The 17,467-nt window shown below is 46.5% G+C and overlaps 1 protein-coding gene across 1 annotated transcript in view; it reads left to right on the top strand.

The window, feature by feature from the left end:
- The first annotated feature begins 1,669 nt into the window (after positions 1-1,669).
- Positions 1,670-17,467, top strand: part of LOC124691612 (putative disease resistance protein RGA4) — a 31,568-nt gene continuing 15,770 nt past the window's right edge. The window contains exons 1-2 of the mRNA XM_047224905.1: positions 1,670-1,774; positions 1,948-3,003. Of these exons, the coding sequence (XP_047080861.1) occupies positions 1,963-3,003 (1,041 nt within the window). The 5' untranslated portion in view covers positions 1,670-1,774; positions 1,948-1,962. The remainder of the gene's footprint in view (positions 1,775-1,947; positions 3,004-17,467) is intronic.

Raw genomic sequence — 17,467 nt, 5'->3', positions numbered from 1 at the left:
AGTTTAATTTTTTATTTCTTCAGACATGGTGGCACCTAGTACATGCGTTTCTCCATGTAGACTTTGTTTTTCAGTATTCCTGGAACTTTCATGTCCTCCGGGTGCTGTTATTTCAAAGAATTGGCATTTTATCATGGAGAACTTTCCTGGAACTTTCATGTGCTCGCATGAATTTGTGCTCAATTTTTTTTTGTCTCTGCCTTTAAAGCAATTCGAACATTTAGAAACATTGTTTTAGTCAAAATCGACTGCTTATGGGGGTGCATACTGAACTACCGTATTTTACTGCAATATTACTACTGCAGCTTCTCTGTTTATGAATTGCTTTCCAAGTAGTCATTCTCTCCACATATTTGTTGGTACTTTTTTCAGTATCCTTTTTTAAATACAAATGTTTGAGTCGCAATAGACTGCTTAATTGAAATGCACAATGAGTTACAGTATTTAACTGCATTAATGCTATTGCAGCTGTTAAATTCGAGAGTTGCTTGCCACTTGTCGTTCTTTCTGCTGATGTGTTGGCACTTTTAAATATCCTTGGTGTTTTAGCATCTAGATGCTTAGTGTCCAGGTCTAAACATTGGATTGCAATTTTACCTGGTGAACTGGATTAAGTTAGTAGCATCTTCTCTGGTAAATTTAGCTGTATTGCAACACTTGTATTTGAAAAAAATTGTAGCTGTCAACAACTCTCATATTTCGAAAATGAAAATAAGAAATGTCTGGAAGACTTAATGTTGAAATTTTCGGCTGCTGATGGAAAAAAAAGTCGTACAAGTGGTGACTCCTATATCTCAAACTACGAGTAGTTATTAAACTCCATTTCAAAGTTTTTGCGGTGAAGGCTTCAACTTCCTTATGTGAGTTATTAAAAATATGTTTGGATTAGAGGAGGCGTCCAGCTGCCTGCTGGTGCTTGCAATCCTCAATCCGATGCATAAGTCATGACTGCATGTGGCTCTGACGATATATACTTGATTAAAGCTAGTGCAGCTCATCTTCCGGTCACGTGCACACACATTACGCGTGCATATCTGCCTTTGTGACCGTTCTGACGCTACTAACTAGCTAATATTAGATCTAGCATCATTTGTAGGAATTGCACATGAATGGCTCCTTTCACGATGTAATTATAGAGACTAAGCAAGACTAGCCAACATACACTACAGTATAAATATGTACTTGATTAAAGCTAGTGCAGCTCATCTTTTCGGTCGGTCACGTGCACATCTGCCTTTGTGACACCGTTCTGATTAGATCTAGTGTCAATTGTAGGAATATCACATGGATGGCTCCATTCACACGGTGTAATTATAGAGACTAAGCAAGACTAACCACCATATAGCATGTGGATGAATCAGTTCACCGAGAGCTAGTGGATGATCTGCACCGTCAAACTCAACCCCTGCTTCTCGCTGCTCGAACTCCCTGAGAAGCTAACCTCCACTCCTCACTCTCGCCCACTCCTCACTCCGTGCTGCCTCCACCTGCTCGTTACGCTCCTTTCCGGCTGCTGCTTACATCTGCTGCTAACGCCGCATCGCTGCTGCTCCCACCTCTGTGTACCCCTGCTTCTCCTTCCGCTTCATACCGTGCTTCTTCCCTGATACTCCATGGCTACACCGTGATGGTGACAGACAGAAGTTGTAGTGGCAGCAGAGCTGCAACAGCAATGTAGGCGACGTGGTTGAGCGGCTACGACGGCGAAGACCTGAAGGAGAAGGGCACCAAAGCTCTTCTCTTTGGGGTTTGCTTGCATCTATTGCTCTACAAGGTAGCTCGCATCTCTTCTTTCTCATGCTTGATAACTTGTTCCTCATGTGCTCCCCTTTTAGCATTCCAGTGTGCTGTCTTGTTTGTTTCTTTCTTTTTCCTTGTATTTAATTATTAGTTGAATGGAGTGGCGAGGAATGATAATGATATGTTGGTTTATCTTCTTTGTTACAGCAAAACGCAGCGAAAATGGGGATGGTCCTGGATGCTTTTGCATCCTACGTGCAAAGCATGCTGACGGAGATGGTGACTGAAGAGGTGCACATGCTGCTTGGAGTCGGAGACGAGATCGAAAAGATGGGCGTCAAGCTTAGGGACCTCAAGAACTTCCTCGCCGATGCTGATAGGAGGAACATCACTGACAAGACCATGCAAGAGTGGGTGGCAGAGCTCAAACGTGCCATGTACGAAGCTGCTGACATCCTCGACCTATGCCAACTCAAGGCCATGGAGCAAGGTCAATCCCCCGTAGATGTTGGGTGCTTCAACCCCTTGCTCTTTTGCATGCGGAATCCAGCCCATGCCCACAACATCGGCACTCGCATCAAGGAGCTCAATAAGAAACTCGGCATCATCAAGGAGCGAGGCGATGCTTTCAGCTTTATCAATCTTGGTTCCTGTGACGATCTTAACAGCAGGGTGCATGCCTCTCATTCTGGTATTCGCAGCCGTGAGACGTACGGAGACTTTAATCGCTCGGATGTAGTCGGCGAGAAGATCGAACTAGACACAAGAGCAATCGTTGATATCATGCTGGCTGAAAAAGAGGGCAACGCCAATATCATGGTTGTAGCAATTGTTGGGGTTGGCGGAATAGGTAAGACCACTCTTGCCCAGATGGTATTCAAAGATGAAATCATTAATGCAGAATTCGACAAGACAATATGGTTGAGCGTCAACCCGAACTTTGACAAGGTTGAACTGATCAAGACAATCATCACGCTCACCGGAGGAGAATACGGTGGTGGAACGGCGTTGGCTGTGCTTCAGCCAATCCTTACTACTACCGTGAAAGGGAAGAAGCTATTTATAGTGATGGATGATGTGTGGAGCCCCATAGCATACAACGACGTGCTTGGAAGTCACTTGGCTAATGTTGTTGCTCGAGGTAGCAGAATCCTCGTCACTACTAGAGATGAAAGAGTTGCTCGAGGGATGAAAGCTATGCTTCCCTACCACCGCGTCGACAAGTTAGAGGAGGATGATGGCTGGTCATTGCTCAAGGACCAGGTACTTAACAAAACTCAAAGCATCTTTCAAAACGGCTACCTCTTAGCTTAATTTGGTGAATATATACTGTTAGCACTGTTGGATATAATTACCTAGTCTCTTATCATCAGTTTGTACTTTTGATTGAGTTGGGTGGTGCATCAATTTTATATGGTATGACAGTCAATAATCTTGCTCGCGCAGTATTAATAGCAAAAGAAAGAAGATTTTACGGCATGCGCCAAACCCACGCTAAGGACTAATACAGCCTACACGGCCCACCTAGACGTGAGGGGAAGTGTTTTTTTTTTTGACAGATGAGAGGAAGTGTTAAATATAAATATACTGCCTAGTCATCTCTTTCAGTCAGACTTTTGATTGAGTTAGCTAGCGAATCAATTTTGTAAGCACATCATTTATGTGTTTTCTTTGTGCATACAAGACGGATCCATACCACACATGGACACTAGGCATGCCACAACACGTGCACACAACCTCTATAGACCGTAAATAAATATAAGGCATAACATTATGAACCTAGAGATCAAACCCAAGTTTGATCAAGTAAAAAACTTGGCTCCTACCAACTAAAATCTATCGTTTTAATGGTTAGATTGAATATACTTGTATGTTGGCAGTAAGGTAATTCTTAAATTTGGGCTAGACTTTCCAAAGGTTTGTTTTCCTTTTAGATTTATGGTATAAATGCAAGAAACTAGCAAGGTGGTACTGTTCTTCCATCATGATCACAGATACACTATCAGTCCTTGAGACAAATTCAGGTATATGTAGACGGATCCATACCACACATGGGTTGTCAATAGTTCCATTTAAAGTGGTATAGTAATAATACGGGAGGGAGGCTCCATGTAGAAAAGCACTATTCCCCTCTAAAGGGTGACACGAGGGAACCTTAGCCACTGCCTTTCTTCGTCCCGTCCTCCTCCCTCACCCATTGCTCCCATCATAGGCTGCAGAATCTGCTCGCAAGACGTCTTCTTTTGGCTCTCGAGGTGGGTGGTGCGCGTGGATGTCCGAAACGATAGGCTAGGTTGGTCGCAGCTTTTCTTTTTTTTTTCGAAAAAGGGCGTTTTATTACTTCAGAGTTTGATGTAATACATCCGGTCTCTGCATAACTAAGATGCAGACAGCCGTTCACGGATACAACCAGAAAAAGAGTTCAACTAAAAGTATATCTCTGAAACAAAAGCGAGCAAATCATGTCGGTGGAGCCGCTATCCTTAGACTATGCAGCCACCCATGTTGGGTAATAAACTCCTTGGACGAATTCTCCAATCGTGTAGACACCTCCATAAAGAGATCGCGGTCCTCCAAGCGCTGAAGTGACGACCATAAACGGAGCGTAGCCGTAGATCGGTAAATCACCTGCATAAGAGAAGCATTCTTATCATTAAAAACCTTGTCATTTCTACATAGCCAGAGCGATCATAACACGGCTAACGCTCCCACCCTGATAAGACTCCTGTACCTAACCTCTACCCCATTTAGCCAGTTGCCGAAAATATTCGTAACGCTACGGGGAGGGTATAAGCTAGATCCTATCTGAATGATTGACCATATAGCTTTGGTAAACCGGCACTGGAAAAAAAGATGTTTAATTGTCTCGTCCTCTTGACAGAAAACACATCTCCTACATCCAAGCCAATTCCTTTTTGCAAGGTTATCTTTGGTGAGGATAACACCGCGACGTAGGTACCAAGCAAAGACCTTCGTCTTTAGTGGTATCCTCAGTTTCCAAATCTTCTTATTATTATACACCGGTTGAATGGGTTGAATTAAAGCTTCATACATGGATCTTACAGTGAATTTACCGTTCTTGGTAAGTTCCCAACGGAATAAATCTTTCCCTTGGACCAATTGAATTGAAACTAATCTCTGTAGCAATTCATTCCAATTGGTTAATCGGGGACCGACTACATTACGTCTGAATGTCATTGATGGTGGAGAGGTTTCCATTACCCTTTGAAGGGTTACATCCTTATGACGTGCGATCCTATATAAAGCTGGATACTGTTCCCGGAGCGTAGTTATCCCCAACCACTTGTCCTCCCAGAAACGAATTTTCGACCCATCCCGAATGGAGAAAGACCCGTGTGGAAAGAAGTGCTTCTTAGTAGCCATAATGCCAGCCCAAAAGTGTGAATCTCCGGGTTTCCAATAAACCTGAGACAACGCTTTTGAACCTACATACTTCCTCCTCAACAAGTTTTTCCATACTCCATCCTCAGTTAAGAACCTAGCTAACCACTTGCCTAGTAGGGCCTGATTCTTAAGCTCTAGATCGTGGATGCCTAGACCACCTTGATCTTTGGGATGGCATATAACACTCCATTTTGTCAACCGATATTTTTTCTTCTCACTATCTCCTTGCCAGAAAAATCTTGATCGGAGATAATCCAATCTATGAAGAATTCCTTTTGGCAACTGGAAGAATGATATCATATATAGTACCATATTTGTTAGTACCGAATTGGTCGCAGCTTTTCTTAGGCAAGTCCGACAATGGTGTCGGCGAGCAACACGCGAGGGTTGAGCAAAGATAGCAGCGATGTTTCCCTGACCGTGCTAGATGGCGAGGTCTTGCTCTAAGACTACTCATAGTGGGAGTAACATAGCTATATTAACATCACACATCACAAAGCATTTTGGTGATATGGCATGATAATAAATGAACAAAGAGAGTGAGGTGGTAACTAGCTATGTTACCATAACATCACACTTCTCAAGACAAGATAAGTCTACAATCTAATAAATATAGCATGCATGATACCACGTAATAAGTAACTATCCACTATGAAGATAATAACCACCATGTTACTACTCTATGTTACTCTCCACTATGACTAGTCTAAGCAACTGTGGTGGTATGTGTTGTGTTTCCATTGAGTGGCTTGGATGATGGCTCTAGGTGGTGGCTCGACCGGGAATAGCCACATATCTAGCAAGATAGCAGCGATTCAGCTTGGATCCAGCTAGTGGTCGGCCATGCGCCCATGGTGGACGTATCGTGAGGCAGATCCACGTTGACCCTTTGGGATGGAACCATCATTAACATTTTATACTTGCTCCGCGGGAAACCCTAGATCCATGGATCCGATGGTGTCGGTATTCCGTCTCGTCTTCGGGGACATCGTCTTTGGAGATGTGCATCGGCCGGAGGGACCAAAGGATGGCATCATTGGTAATTGTCAGGGCTTATGTGGTAACCATGATGGAGTTCAGAAATGTACGGGTTCACGCTAAGGTTGTGGTAGGAATCTTGTGGGTGTGTCCATGAACTCGCCGTGGTCTACTATTTGTGAATTGGGAGCTGTGATGGCTGAGTCTACCTTGATGAGTTGTAGGTGGTCCATCTTTTCTGTCTCTTTGTGGTGCCAACCTTGGTTTTATTCACCTTCCTATTTCGATTTTGGTCTAGGTTGTCGCCCGTATGTGTATGTGTGGCTGAATGTTTGGCAGTGCTTAGTGTGGCTTCATGTTTCTGTTGTGGTGATGGCATCGTTTGCGGTGATGTTCGGACGCGGTGAAAAATCTTGGGAAAGTCTCAACTTCTCCAGAATAAACTGATGTTAATGTAGACGTGAATCCTTTCACTATGAACGATAGTATTGACTCACATCAATGGTCTAAATTGCTTCTCAAGCTTACAATTCAAAATTTCTACACTAGTATAGATATTTAAATTTCGTATATTAATTCCTAAGATGTGTTTCGTTGTTACAAAGATGATTACATAGTTAAAATGTATAAACACATGTAAAATAAAATGGCCACACGGCTTCAGTAATCATCTCAAAGCATACAAATTGTTTTGTACAAGAAAGAAAATTGATCATACATGTAAAACAAAATTCATATGCGTTCCCCATATTATTCGTGTCATGTCTAGAAAATTCTCGTGATGGCTACATGTTATTTATAGATAAAAAAATCATCTAAATATGCGTCCCGACACGGATGTCTCCCTGACCGTGCTAGATGGCGCGGTCTTGCTCTAAGCAATTGTGGTGGTATGTGTTGTGTTTCCATTGAGTGGCATGGATGATGGCTCTAGGTGGTGGCTCGACCGGCAATAGACACATATCTAGCAAGATAGCAGCGATTTAGCTTGGATCCAGCTAGTGGTCGGCCATGCGCCCATGGTGGACGTATCGTGAGGAAGATCCACGTTGACCCTTTGGGATGGAACCATCATTAACATTTTATGCTTGCTCCGCGGTAAACCCCAGATCCATGGATCCGATGGTGTCAGTATTCCGTCTCGTCTTCGGGGACATCGTCTTTGGAGATGTGCATCGGCCGGAGGGACCAAAGGATGGCATCATTGGTAATTGTCAGGGCTTATGTGGTAACCATGATGGAGTTCAGAAATGTACGGGTTCACACTAAGGTTGTGGTAGGAATCTTGTGGGTGTGTCCACGAACTCGTCGTGGTCTACTATTTGTGAATTGGGAGCTGTGATGGCTGAGTCTACGTTGATGAGTTGTAGGTGGTCCATCTTTTCTGTCTCTTTGTGGTGCCAACCTTGGTTTTATTCACCTTCCTATTTCGACTTTGGTCTAGGTTGTCGCCCGTATGTGTATGTGTGGCTGAATGTTTGGCAGTGCTTAGTGTGGCTTCATGTTTCTGTTGTGGTGATGGCATCGTTTGCGGTGATGTTCGGACGCGGTGAAAAATCTTGGGAAAGTCTCAACTTCTCCAGAATAAACTGATGTTAATGTAGACGTGAATCCTTTCAGTATGAACGATAGTATTGACTCACATCAATGGTCTAAATTGCTTCTCAAGCTTACAATTCAAAATTTCTACACTAGTATAGATATTTAAATTTCGTATATTAATTCCTAAGATGTGTTTCGTTGTTACAAAGATGATTACATAGTTAAAATGTATAAACACATGTAAAATAAAATGGTCACACAGCTTCAGTAATCATCTCAAAGCATACAAATTGTTTTGTACAAGAAAGAAAATTGAGCATACATGTAAAACAAAATTCATATGCGTTCCCCATATTATTTGTGTCATGTCTAGAAAATTCTCGTGATGGCTACATGTTATTTATAGATCAAAAAATCATCTAAATATATCTTTCCACGGCTGCTGGAAAGAAGAATTACAAAAAACCTCAACGATTGCGCACCAAGTTCGGAAATCCGCCAAGATTCACCACTATTTCACAGGTTGGTTACAAAAAGATCATCTGCCCCTTTTAACCGTGTTAGCGGTATGAGTAATGCTAGACGCACGGACAAATCCTAGGGAATTTGCTTACGGCCTCATCGTGCAGCAACCTGATTGGACAGAACGAGTGCAGTTTGGGTCCACCAAATTTTCATGCAGCAGCAACAATCTGTTCCGTAAGTATAGCATTATTGTAGCGGTATCCCTAACGAATGGTACTCATTGCCAGGCTGACGTGGTACGGTGGTAATAACTGCTGAGAACAACAAATATTTGACAGATCTCACTGTTGGGTTTGTTCTAAAAGTTTTGAGGCACTTGTCAGCTTCCCTCGCACACCCTCGTATTTCCTTTCTACTCTTTCTCACTCTAATGCAGCAAAGAAGCTCACTCGGGCGGTCCTTTCGTTCGCTTTCCTTCGCTGCTGGTCAAGCTCCTCGCCGTCGCTGCATCAATCCGCTCTCTCATGGTCTTGACTACAACCAAAGCCGACCTATCTGAAAGGGATTGTGCATGTATTTCAAAAAATTACATATGCACAAAGACTGAAGATCTATTCTATGAAGTTGCAATAACAGGATTCGATTGATATCATCTCACCAAGTAAAGCAGAAGAGCTCGATGAAGATGATGATCCAAGCGATCCCCATAGCTAGGCTATACCTCAGCAACGAGGATATCTCCTCCTTGCTCCAAAAACCGAATGGACGACACCCGTCTGGAGCCATAATCCGCGAGGGCTTTGCTGTCCAGTGATGGGCTACCGCGACGCGCCGACTGGCCTAGATGGGCTGGCCTGGCTGGCTCCTTGAGTGCATGGGTGGCCCAGCCGCCTTGCACTCCCCTCTCTTCCTGCAAAACCTTTCCCTCTATTATTCCGATGACCACTAGACAATCTACATTTCACAGGAATAAGAATTCCTCCAACATGAAATATCGCCAGAATGATTCCGAGAATTACTCCCTATATATGGCAAGCCAAGAACAGTTCCGACATTACCCCAAATCACTTACAACGGGCTCGAAGTGACTCCAGAAATCTCTCTTAGTTACAAAATCTACAATTTCAGGCGCTGCCGGAATTGTTCCGAACAACTTCTGTCAACCACATACCATAAATAGAGGTATCACAACAGATTGCACAACCTTAAGCGTGTGACCACAAGAATTGTTCTTAACAGCTTCTCTCAGCCACATACCATAAATAGAACTCTCACAACAGATTGCACAACCTTAAGCGTGTGACCCTATAGGTTCAGTATAGCGCAGTAATGAGTCCGAACACCTTAGGATCAATAACCAACATTGGGATGTGGACATCAATGTTATCTCCGTTGGGTTCTCGATGTTCAGAACTTGAAAGAACCTTCCGTGTTGTTATATGTTGTTCCCTTTGGTACACGATATGTGGTTGTTGGGATTACAAAGACGACCATACCTCGCTAGCGCTCGGCGCAACTTCCCTATAGGGATTGCAGAGCAAAGAGACTAGGGGGAAACGGAGATCATCCCTCCATGGAGCGCTGAGGGTTCTCGGCGAGGATGGGGCTGCACAAAGGCATCAAAATCGACGGTGGCGACATCATCCGACGAAGAAGAAGGCGGCCACTAGTGGAAAACAGGGCTAATGTCGCGGGTGGTAAGGGCCTTTTGTCGCGGGCGGCCAGCCGCGACAAAAGAGGCGCGATAAAACGGTCCCCCTTTTGTCGCGGGTCGGTTACGACCCGCGACATAAGGTCCACCACGTGGCAGGCGCGGGGCGCGCAGGGGACAGGCCCTTTTGTCGCGGGCCGTATTACGACCCGCGACAAAAGGCCCTCTACGTGGCGCGCGCAGAACCCTGCTGCTTTAGGGTTTGAGGGGTGCAACACCCCCCCCCCCCGCCTCCACCGACCCCCCTTTTATTTCATTTTTTCCATTCGAAAATAAAAGTTGCATATATTTGTACGCTACTAGAAGTTATACACGTTCATTCATTATATATATATATAGATCGATCAAACAAATATGGAAGCACAAGTCGATTCCCCTTACATATTCTTCCCTTACATATATATATACATGGAGCTCACGATCGACAGACTAGCGGTACTAACGACCGTCTATTTGGAGGTAGAGCATCCATTTGGACTAAACAAGCCTTTGTTGTTTAATACTTCTCTAACCAGAAGTCCCGCCAGTTCCTCGGCGATTCCTATTAGGTGTTCCTTTGGTTGGAGTATGTCCCGCATGTAGTCGACCTATATACGAAAATGAGATGAGTATGACTATATCAATCTTGATAACGAAATATTGACGATAATAAATAAAGTTGTAAATGTTATTGCTCACCCCGAATTTATTATTGTTCTGCTTCTCAGTGGTTAACATGCGAATGGACTCGCAAACGTAGTATCCACATAGATTCGTTCCTTGTGGCTGCTGGGGGCACGGTACAGGAGTAAATGTTAGCTTCTCTGCCAAGGTAATGTTCTTATGATGTTTCTTCAAAGCTCTCCAAGCCCTGCTAGGCAAAAGAATGCTTGAATGAGTGGATAATTAATTGATATCTCACGAAAGATAAAGCGCAGCGATGAAGGAAATTACACTTGGAGCAACTTCTGCAAGTCGCAGAACCCGTCCACGCCTCTACTCAGTGGGTCTCTTACTTCAACTATTCCCTTATCAGGTTGAATGTCTAGTAGAATCCAGTGAAAGCTGCACATGTTATGTATATACGTCAGGAATTACACTTAACATGGAGTAAGAAAAATTGAATGTGCATAAAAGATCATTAAGACTCTCACTCGTAGTTGTAAGGAAACAATATTGAATCACAGAAAAATTGCTCCCCCAAAAACCTTAGTAGGTTTCCCCCCGTTTCTGAGCCATTATGCTTTACCGTTTGAACATGTATTTTATCTGGGTCAACAAACCCAATATTGATAATATTATTACTTTTGCATTCACTGATCTTCAGTCTGCATAAGAGAACACATAAGATATAATGAGTATGTGCAATGAAAACGAACATGAACTGAATGAAAATGAACTTATATGTAGTTAACAACTTACAAGCAATAGCAACTCATGAGAGATTTGTCGAGGGCTTCTAAATTGAATAACTGCCAGAGTTCATTCATCTCAATATGGATCTCCTCCTGTCGGTAGTAATATTCACGTGGTATACTCGCCAGGATGTACCTTATGTTCTCCTTGCATGCATCAAGGTACCACTGATGCAAATTCCGCATATGTGTTGGCAGTTTTTGCAGCCGCTCTCGGCTGACCAAGTCGGCCCCGTAGACAAATTTAGGAGCTATATCAGCAGTGGCTAGTGCAGCATCTGTGGCACCCAACAATTCCTCCACGGTAACTCCACAGGTATCCGCTAGCTTTGCAGCTTCTTCCATATCGATATCACCACCATGTTCCAGGTACACCTTGGGAACATCAAACACTTTGAGTGGTGGCATCGATTGTTTGGGCTGATCTCCGAGGAGGGGAACTTCCTTTCTCCTTTTGCCTTTTGTCGTTTGCTTGGCCTTGAGGGGTGCACTTGTTGAACTAGACTTTTTCTCGGCTGCACTTCTAGCTGATGATTTGCTCATGCCAGCAATATCCTTCTCCTTAGCCTTTTCTTCCTTCTTCTCGTCAATTACCTTCGCAAGTGTGCGTGTATAGTCATCCTTCTTCTCGTGTAAGTCATACTGCGATGGTGTGTTCAGAAAACTAGTAGCATATTCTATTTGCTTCTCTGTGTATGGCTCTGGCGCTGGAGGTTTTGGCTTATGAAAAAAATCATAATTGTATTTCTTAACAATGGCATCATTTTCCTCCTCAGTACGATCGTAAGGAAGGGGGAGGAACCTTTGGTACTTTTGGGAGGGGCGACATCTTGCGGACAGGACTCTTGAAACGCTTGGGTGCATTCCGAGTCTTAGTGGGCGGAGGCGGCGGCGCTAGAGATGGAGATGGACTGCAGATGTCGTGGTCGACGTCGTACCCATGGGGTGATGGTGGCGACATGTGATCAGTAGGAGGAGGTGATGGTGGCCGGCGATCACCTGGAGGAGGTGATGGTGACCTGCTGGGATGACTGGTACTAGGGGCTACCCAGCCTGGCAGCCTGATGTTCTTCTTTTCCCAGAGAATGATTTCTCCCAGCACCTCTCTGAGTGTAAGCCCCCCATCACCTCCAGGGATTTGGAGCTCCAATGTCTCCCACGTCGGTACAGCTGAATCCACCCCGACACGAGCATAGCCAGCTGGAATCTGATTGCCATGCCATGTTGCCGGCTTACCTTCAGGTCCAAATGCCGGTAAGACATAGCCGACCGCCACCTTAACAGACACCTTCCTGAACACCTCATGGAGATCACAAGGTGTTTGCTCCTTGATTCCATCCAAGGGGTCGCCAGGACCGGCATCTATCATGATCCGTGTAGGTGGGGCCTCCGAGTCGGCCACGCTGCTGTCTCGTCGCTGAGATATGTCGGCGGTATTATCTGGCTGGCGACGTCCCTTAAGTTCATCAATCTCCCGCTGCTGCTGCTGAATCTCCCGCTTCTGCTGGTCTAGTTGCCGTTGGAACTCAGCCATCCGGTCATTCTGCACCTCCAGCTCGCGTTGTTTTGCTCTCGCTCGGCTTCTATAAGTCTCCGCATCATTCGGAAACCCAAGCGCCCACGGAACACTAGGGCCGTAGCCTCTTGTTCGTCCTCCCTTCTCAGGATTACCGAGGACAAGCGTCAGCAAGTCTTTCTCTCTATCGGGAGCAAACTTCAGTGTTCCCGCTTTAATACCAGCCGTCACTTCAATCCATTTTGCTCTGGGTACCCTAACCTTGCTGTCACTTTCAACAAGGTTCCCTGTCTTCATGTCATACTCACAGCCATGCCCAAGGAACCAATTTCGAGCCCTAGTGTCCCATCCTTCTCGCTCAGGTTCTGCAGTGATCCCATTCAGCTTCATCTCAGCCTCTTGTGCATCCCACTTAGGCATGGCTACTTCGTAGCCCCCTCGGCCCGTATGATGGTGATATTTCTTTTCGCTTGCATTCTTCTTGTTTTTCTTTGACAGGTTCACAGCCTCCTCTGATTCTTTGTACTTCACAAATTCTTCCCAGTTATGCTCCTGCTTCGCTAGATAGTTTTCGAATACTGGAGGCTTCTTCTCGGCCTTATAAGCTGACCATAACCGGTTCTTATACGCCCGGAAAAGTTCCCCCATCTTCTTCAGAGCCCATTTCTTCACTAGCGCCCTCTGCTTGGCATTCTTAGAGTCCGATCCCAAATCTGGCAAAGTGAAATGTGACATGAGGTCGTCAAAAAGTGTGTTCTTGTACCTATCGGCAACCTGATCTTCGGACACATTCTTGGTCTTGTTCCATTCTCTAATAGTGATCGGGAGATGATCTCTAACCAGAACTCCGCACTGATTCTTAAATTTCACTCTAACAGTCGCGGGTGCCACCGGTTGGCCTTTCGGTGATATAGCTTCAATGGTGAAGTGGTCTTTTTTGCCCAATTTCTTTGTCGGGCCTCGTTTCTCCAACTTATCTTCGGAGGCCTAAGAGAATAAAAATCAGTTAATTTATATACACATGTACATATAGAATTCCATTAATGCCTCTATACTAATCGTATACCTCGTCACGACCGGAGCCGTCGGCTTCTCCGTCACCGGAGTCGTCGGCTTCTCCATCACCGGAGCCGTCGGCTTCTCCATGACCGGAGTCGCGGGCTTCTCCATCACCGGAGTCGCGGGCTTCTCCAGCTTCTCCGTCGGCTTCTGGACCTTCGCGGATTATGTCCTCGAAAAAGTCTTCCTGTTCCAAGTCTCGACGGATTTCGAATGGATCCATTGTTTCTGCAAAAAAAATTAAATCGATAAGTACATATGTATATAACCCTGTTCCTAACCCTAATCAAACACTAACCAAACCCTAACCCAAACCCTAACTCAAGGAGGGGAAGGCGGCGTGGAGCAGGGAGAAGAGAGCGTGTGAGGTAGATGATCTCGACAATGCTCACGTGACTAAGAGGTTGTTCACGAGAGGTAGAGGAGAGGGAAGTTGCGGCATCGGGGGGGGGGGTTCGCGAGAGGGGAGAGAAATATAGGTGTTTGCGGCGTCGGTTGTTTGCGAGAGGGAGAGAAGAGGGGAGTTGCGGCGTCGGTGGTTTTCGCGAGAGGGAGAGAGAGGTGTTTGCGAGAGGGAGAGGGTCGGCGTCGGTGGTTTTTGCGAGAGGGAGAGAAGAGGGGGTTTTTGCGAGAGGGAGAGAAGAGGGGGTTTTTGCGAGAGGGAGAGAAGAGGTGGTTTTTGCGAGAGGGAGAGAAATTTTCTCTTTTTTTCACCGCTAGGGTTTCAGCGAGAGGGAGAGGGAGTTGCGCGGTGTCTTATCGACGTCGGGTATTTGCGAAACTAAATATCTTAAAACAAAATAACTTAATAAAACTAATTACTAAACTAAAACTTAGACTAACTAACTAATTAACTTAACCAAACTAAAACCATAAAGCAAATACATATACTAAATTACAAGCTAGTTTGCATATACTTACATATACTAAATACATATACTTACATACTAAATACATATACTTACATACTAACTAAACCTAAACTTACATACTAACTAAACCTAAACTAACTAAATACATATACTTACATACTAACTAAACCTAAACTAACTAACTAAATACTAACTATACTAACTATACTCATTAACCTAACTAACTAAACTATACTAATCAATTAAGTATAAAAAAAACTGAAAAATCAAAAAAAAGCAACAACAGCCGGAGGCGCGGCGGCGGCGCGGCCCGAGGCGGTGCAGACGGCGGCGCCGGAGTAGGTGTGGCGCGGCCCGAGGCGGAGCGGCACAGGCGCGGCGGCCCAAGGACGCGCAGGCGGCGGCCCGAGGCGCGCGAGGAGCGCGCAGGCGGCGGCCCGAGGCGGAGCTTGCGCGCGCGGCTGAGGGCGTCGGCGGCGGCGGCGAAATCCGGCAGCCTGGCGGCGCTATTTTGCGCTAGGGTTGGCCTCCAGTGTCGCGGGTGGCGGCTCGCCCGCGACGCCCCTATTTACCACCCGCGGTGGTGGCTCGACCGCGACAAAGACCCTTTGTCGCGGGTCGTGCCACCACGCGACAAAGGTCTCGCAGGTCGAGCCACCACGGCTCTAGGCTGATCGTGGCAACGGCCTAGAGCCGTTGGATGGGCTGTGCCACGGATCAGCCCATCAACCCTCTATTTTAAATTAATAAAACTATTGTTTCAATAACTTTTGAATGGTAACTCAAATACAAATGTTTTATATATGAATATTGATCAGAAAAAGCTAATGAACATGAATATAACATCCATATACCTATTTGCATCTCGCATCATATGAAACATTGATAGTCGTGTATGTTTCACCCCTGTGCACCGCCGCCGTGCCACACGTGTCGCGTCCCGGCGACGCCGTCGTGCGACGTGTAGCCACCGCTTCCATGTGCCTCGCCCCGGTGACGCCGTCGTGCGACGTGTAGCCACCGCTTCCGCGTGCCTCGCCCCGCCGACGCCGGCGTGCGACGTGTAGCCACCGCTTCCACGTGCCTCGCCCCGCCGACGCCGGCGTGCGACGTGTAGCCACCGCTTCCACGTGCCTCGCCCCGCCGACGCCGGCGTGCGACGTGTAGCCACCGCTTCACGTGTCGCCGCCGCTTCCACGTGCCTCGCCCCGTCGCTGCCGGCGTGCGACGTGTGTAGCCGTGACTTACACGTGCCTCGCCACGTGTTGCCACCGCTTCCACGTGCCTCGCCCCGTCGCTGCCGGCGTGCGACGTGTGTAGTCGTGACTTACACGTGCCATGCCTCGCGTGCGCTATATAGAGTGACGAGTGCGGGCGCAACCACACGTCGCTACAGCCTCCTCCGCTCATCCATCTCCGGGATGCCTCCACGTCGTCGAGGGGCGTCCGGTTTCCGTGGCCTTCGAGTGCGTCCGAGCGGTAGGTTCTACGCCGAGATACGCGCCGGTGGCTTCCGCCTCACCCTCGGCACGTATAACACGCCGGAGCTGGCGGCACGCGCTTATGACGCGGCTGCGTGGCGTTTTCGGCAGCCACGGCGCGACATGAACTTCCCGGATGTTGAATCGCTAGAGGAGGCGGAGTTCCTCGCGCCACCGCCGTGCCTCATCGACGATGAGGACCGTCGCCGGCACCGCCAGGTGCAGCGCAGGATCGCCATCGCCGAGCAGGACGAGCAGTTGATGCGCCAGTGGAGGGCGCAGTTCCCCAACGACGTCGACAACACCGACGTGTTCTTCGCTAACCTTAGGGCACAACGCAGGTCCAACAGGCGCCACCGTCGGGCCGTCGCCACCTGCGAGCTCGAGAACCCGAATACAACTTGGACCGAAAACGACCCTCGGTGGGATGACATTTGGACGGAGACAACCTCCGACGACGAGTAGAGACTAGACTAGTAATTTATCTATTTTATTGTAATTTCAATAAAGTCGTTGTCGGTTCTATTAGTTTAAATTTAGTTTATAAAGTCGTTGACGGTTGTTTTTGTTCAATAAAGTGGTTGACACGAAATTTATTACGATTGAACTGGAATTAAAGTACAGAGCTCAACTGAAAATTAAGATACATGGCCAGATTAGAATGTTGGAGCCATTCAGTCATAGTCGTGCCTAGCCCTATAAACATCGCCACTGTAGTCATCATAGTCGCCGACGTCATCGTCGCTAGCATCGGGGTCGCGATTGTTGAACCTCGGCGGGTGAGTACGCGTGGGCTGGGATTGAGGGTAGCGCAGGCGAGGGCCACGATAGGCCATGACGCTCTGGAGAGTCCGGCCGCGCCACCATAAGGATGTGTCGGTAACCTTTTGTCACGGTGGGTGGACGCACTGCTCGATGAGATAAAGCATGTAGCGCACGATGCCCTGTCGAAGGAACAAGACAAAGTAGAAGCGGCTCCGTGCCTATAAAAGGAGCATCGATACGCCTTGCCAAGCAGATCAACAAGCCAAGCACAGTTTCATTCCTATGGATGAAGGAAAGGGTTGAGAAATCTCCCGTGGCGCAGCTTCTCGAAGATGTCGTTGGTGCACATGCCCTACGGCATCTTCGGAAGCTGCACCTCGGAAAAATTTCCCTACAAGCCCGTGAAAGACTCCGTCTCCTCTAACAGTGTTGGGGAAATGGTTCTTATTAATACATAAATGTATTGAGAATACATTCTTACATCGCCATCTACTGTTGTGATCTTCTACGCCGTAGCCATGGAGAATCTTCATCATTTA

This window comes from Lolium rigidum, chromosome 2 (assembly GCF_022539505.1).
Source record: "Lolium rigidum isolate FL_2022 chromosome 2, APGP_CSIRO_Lrig_0.1, whole genome shotgun sequence".
Lineage (NCBI taxonomy): Eukaryota > Viridiplantae > Streptophyta > Magnoliopsida > Poales > Poaceae > Lolium > Lolium rigidum.
Note: the sequence above shows the minus strand (reverse complement) of the source record. Positions and strands in the feature narration are given on the sequence as shown.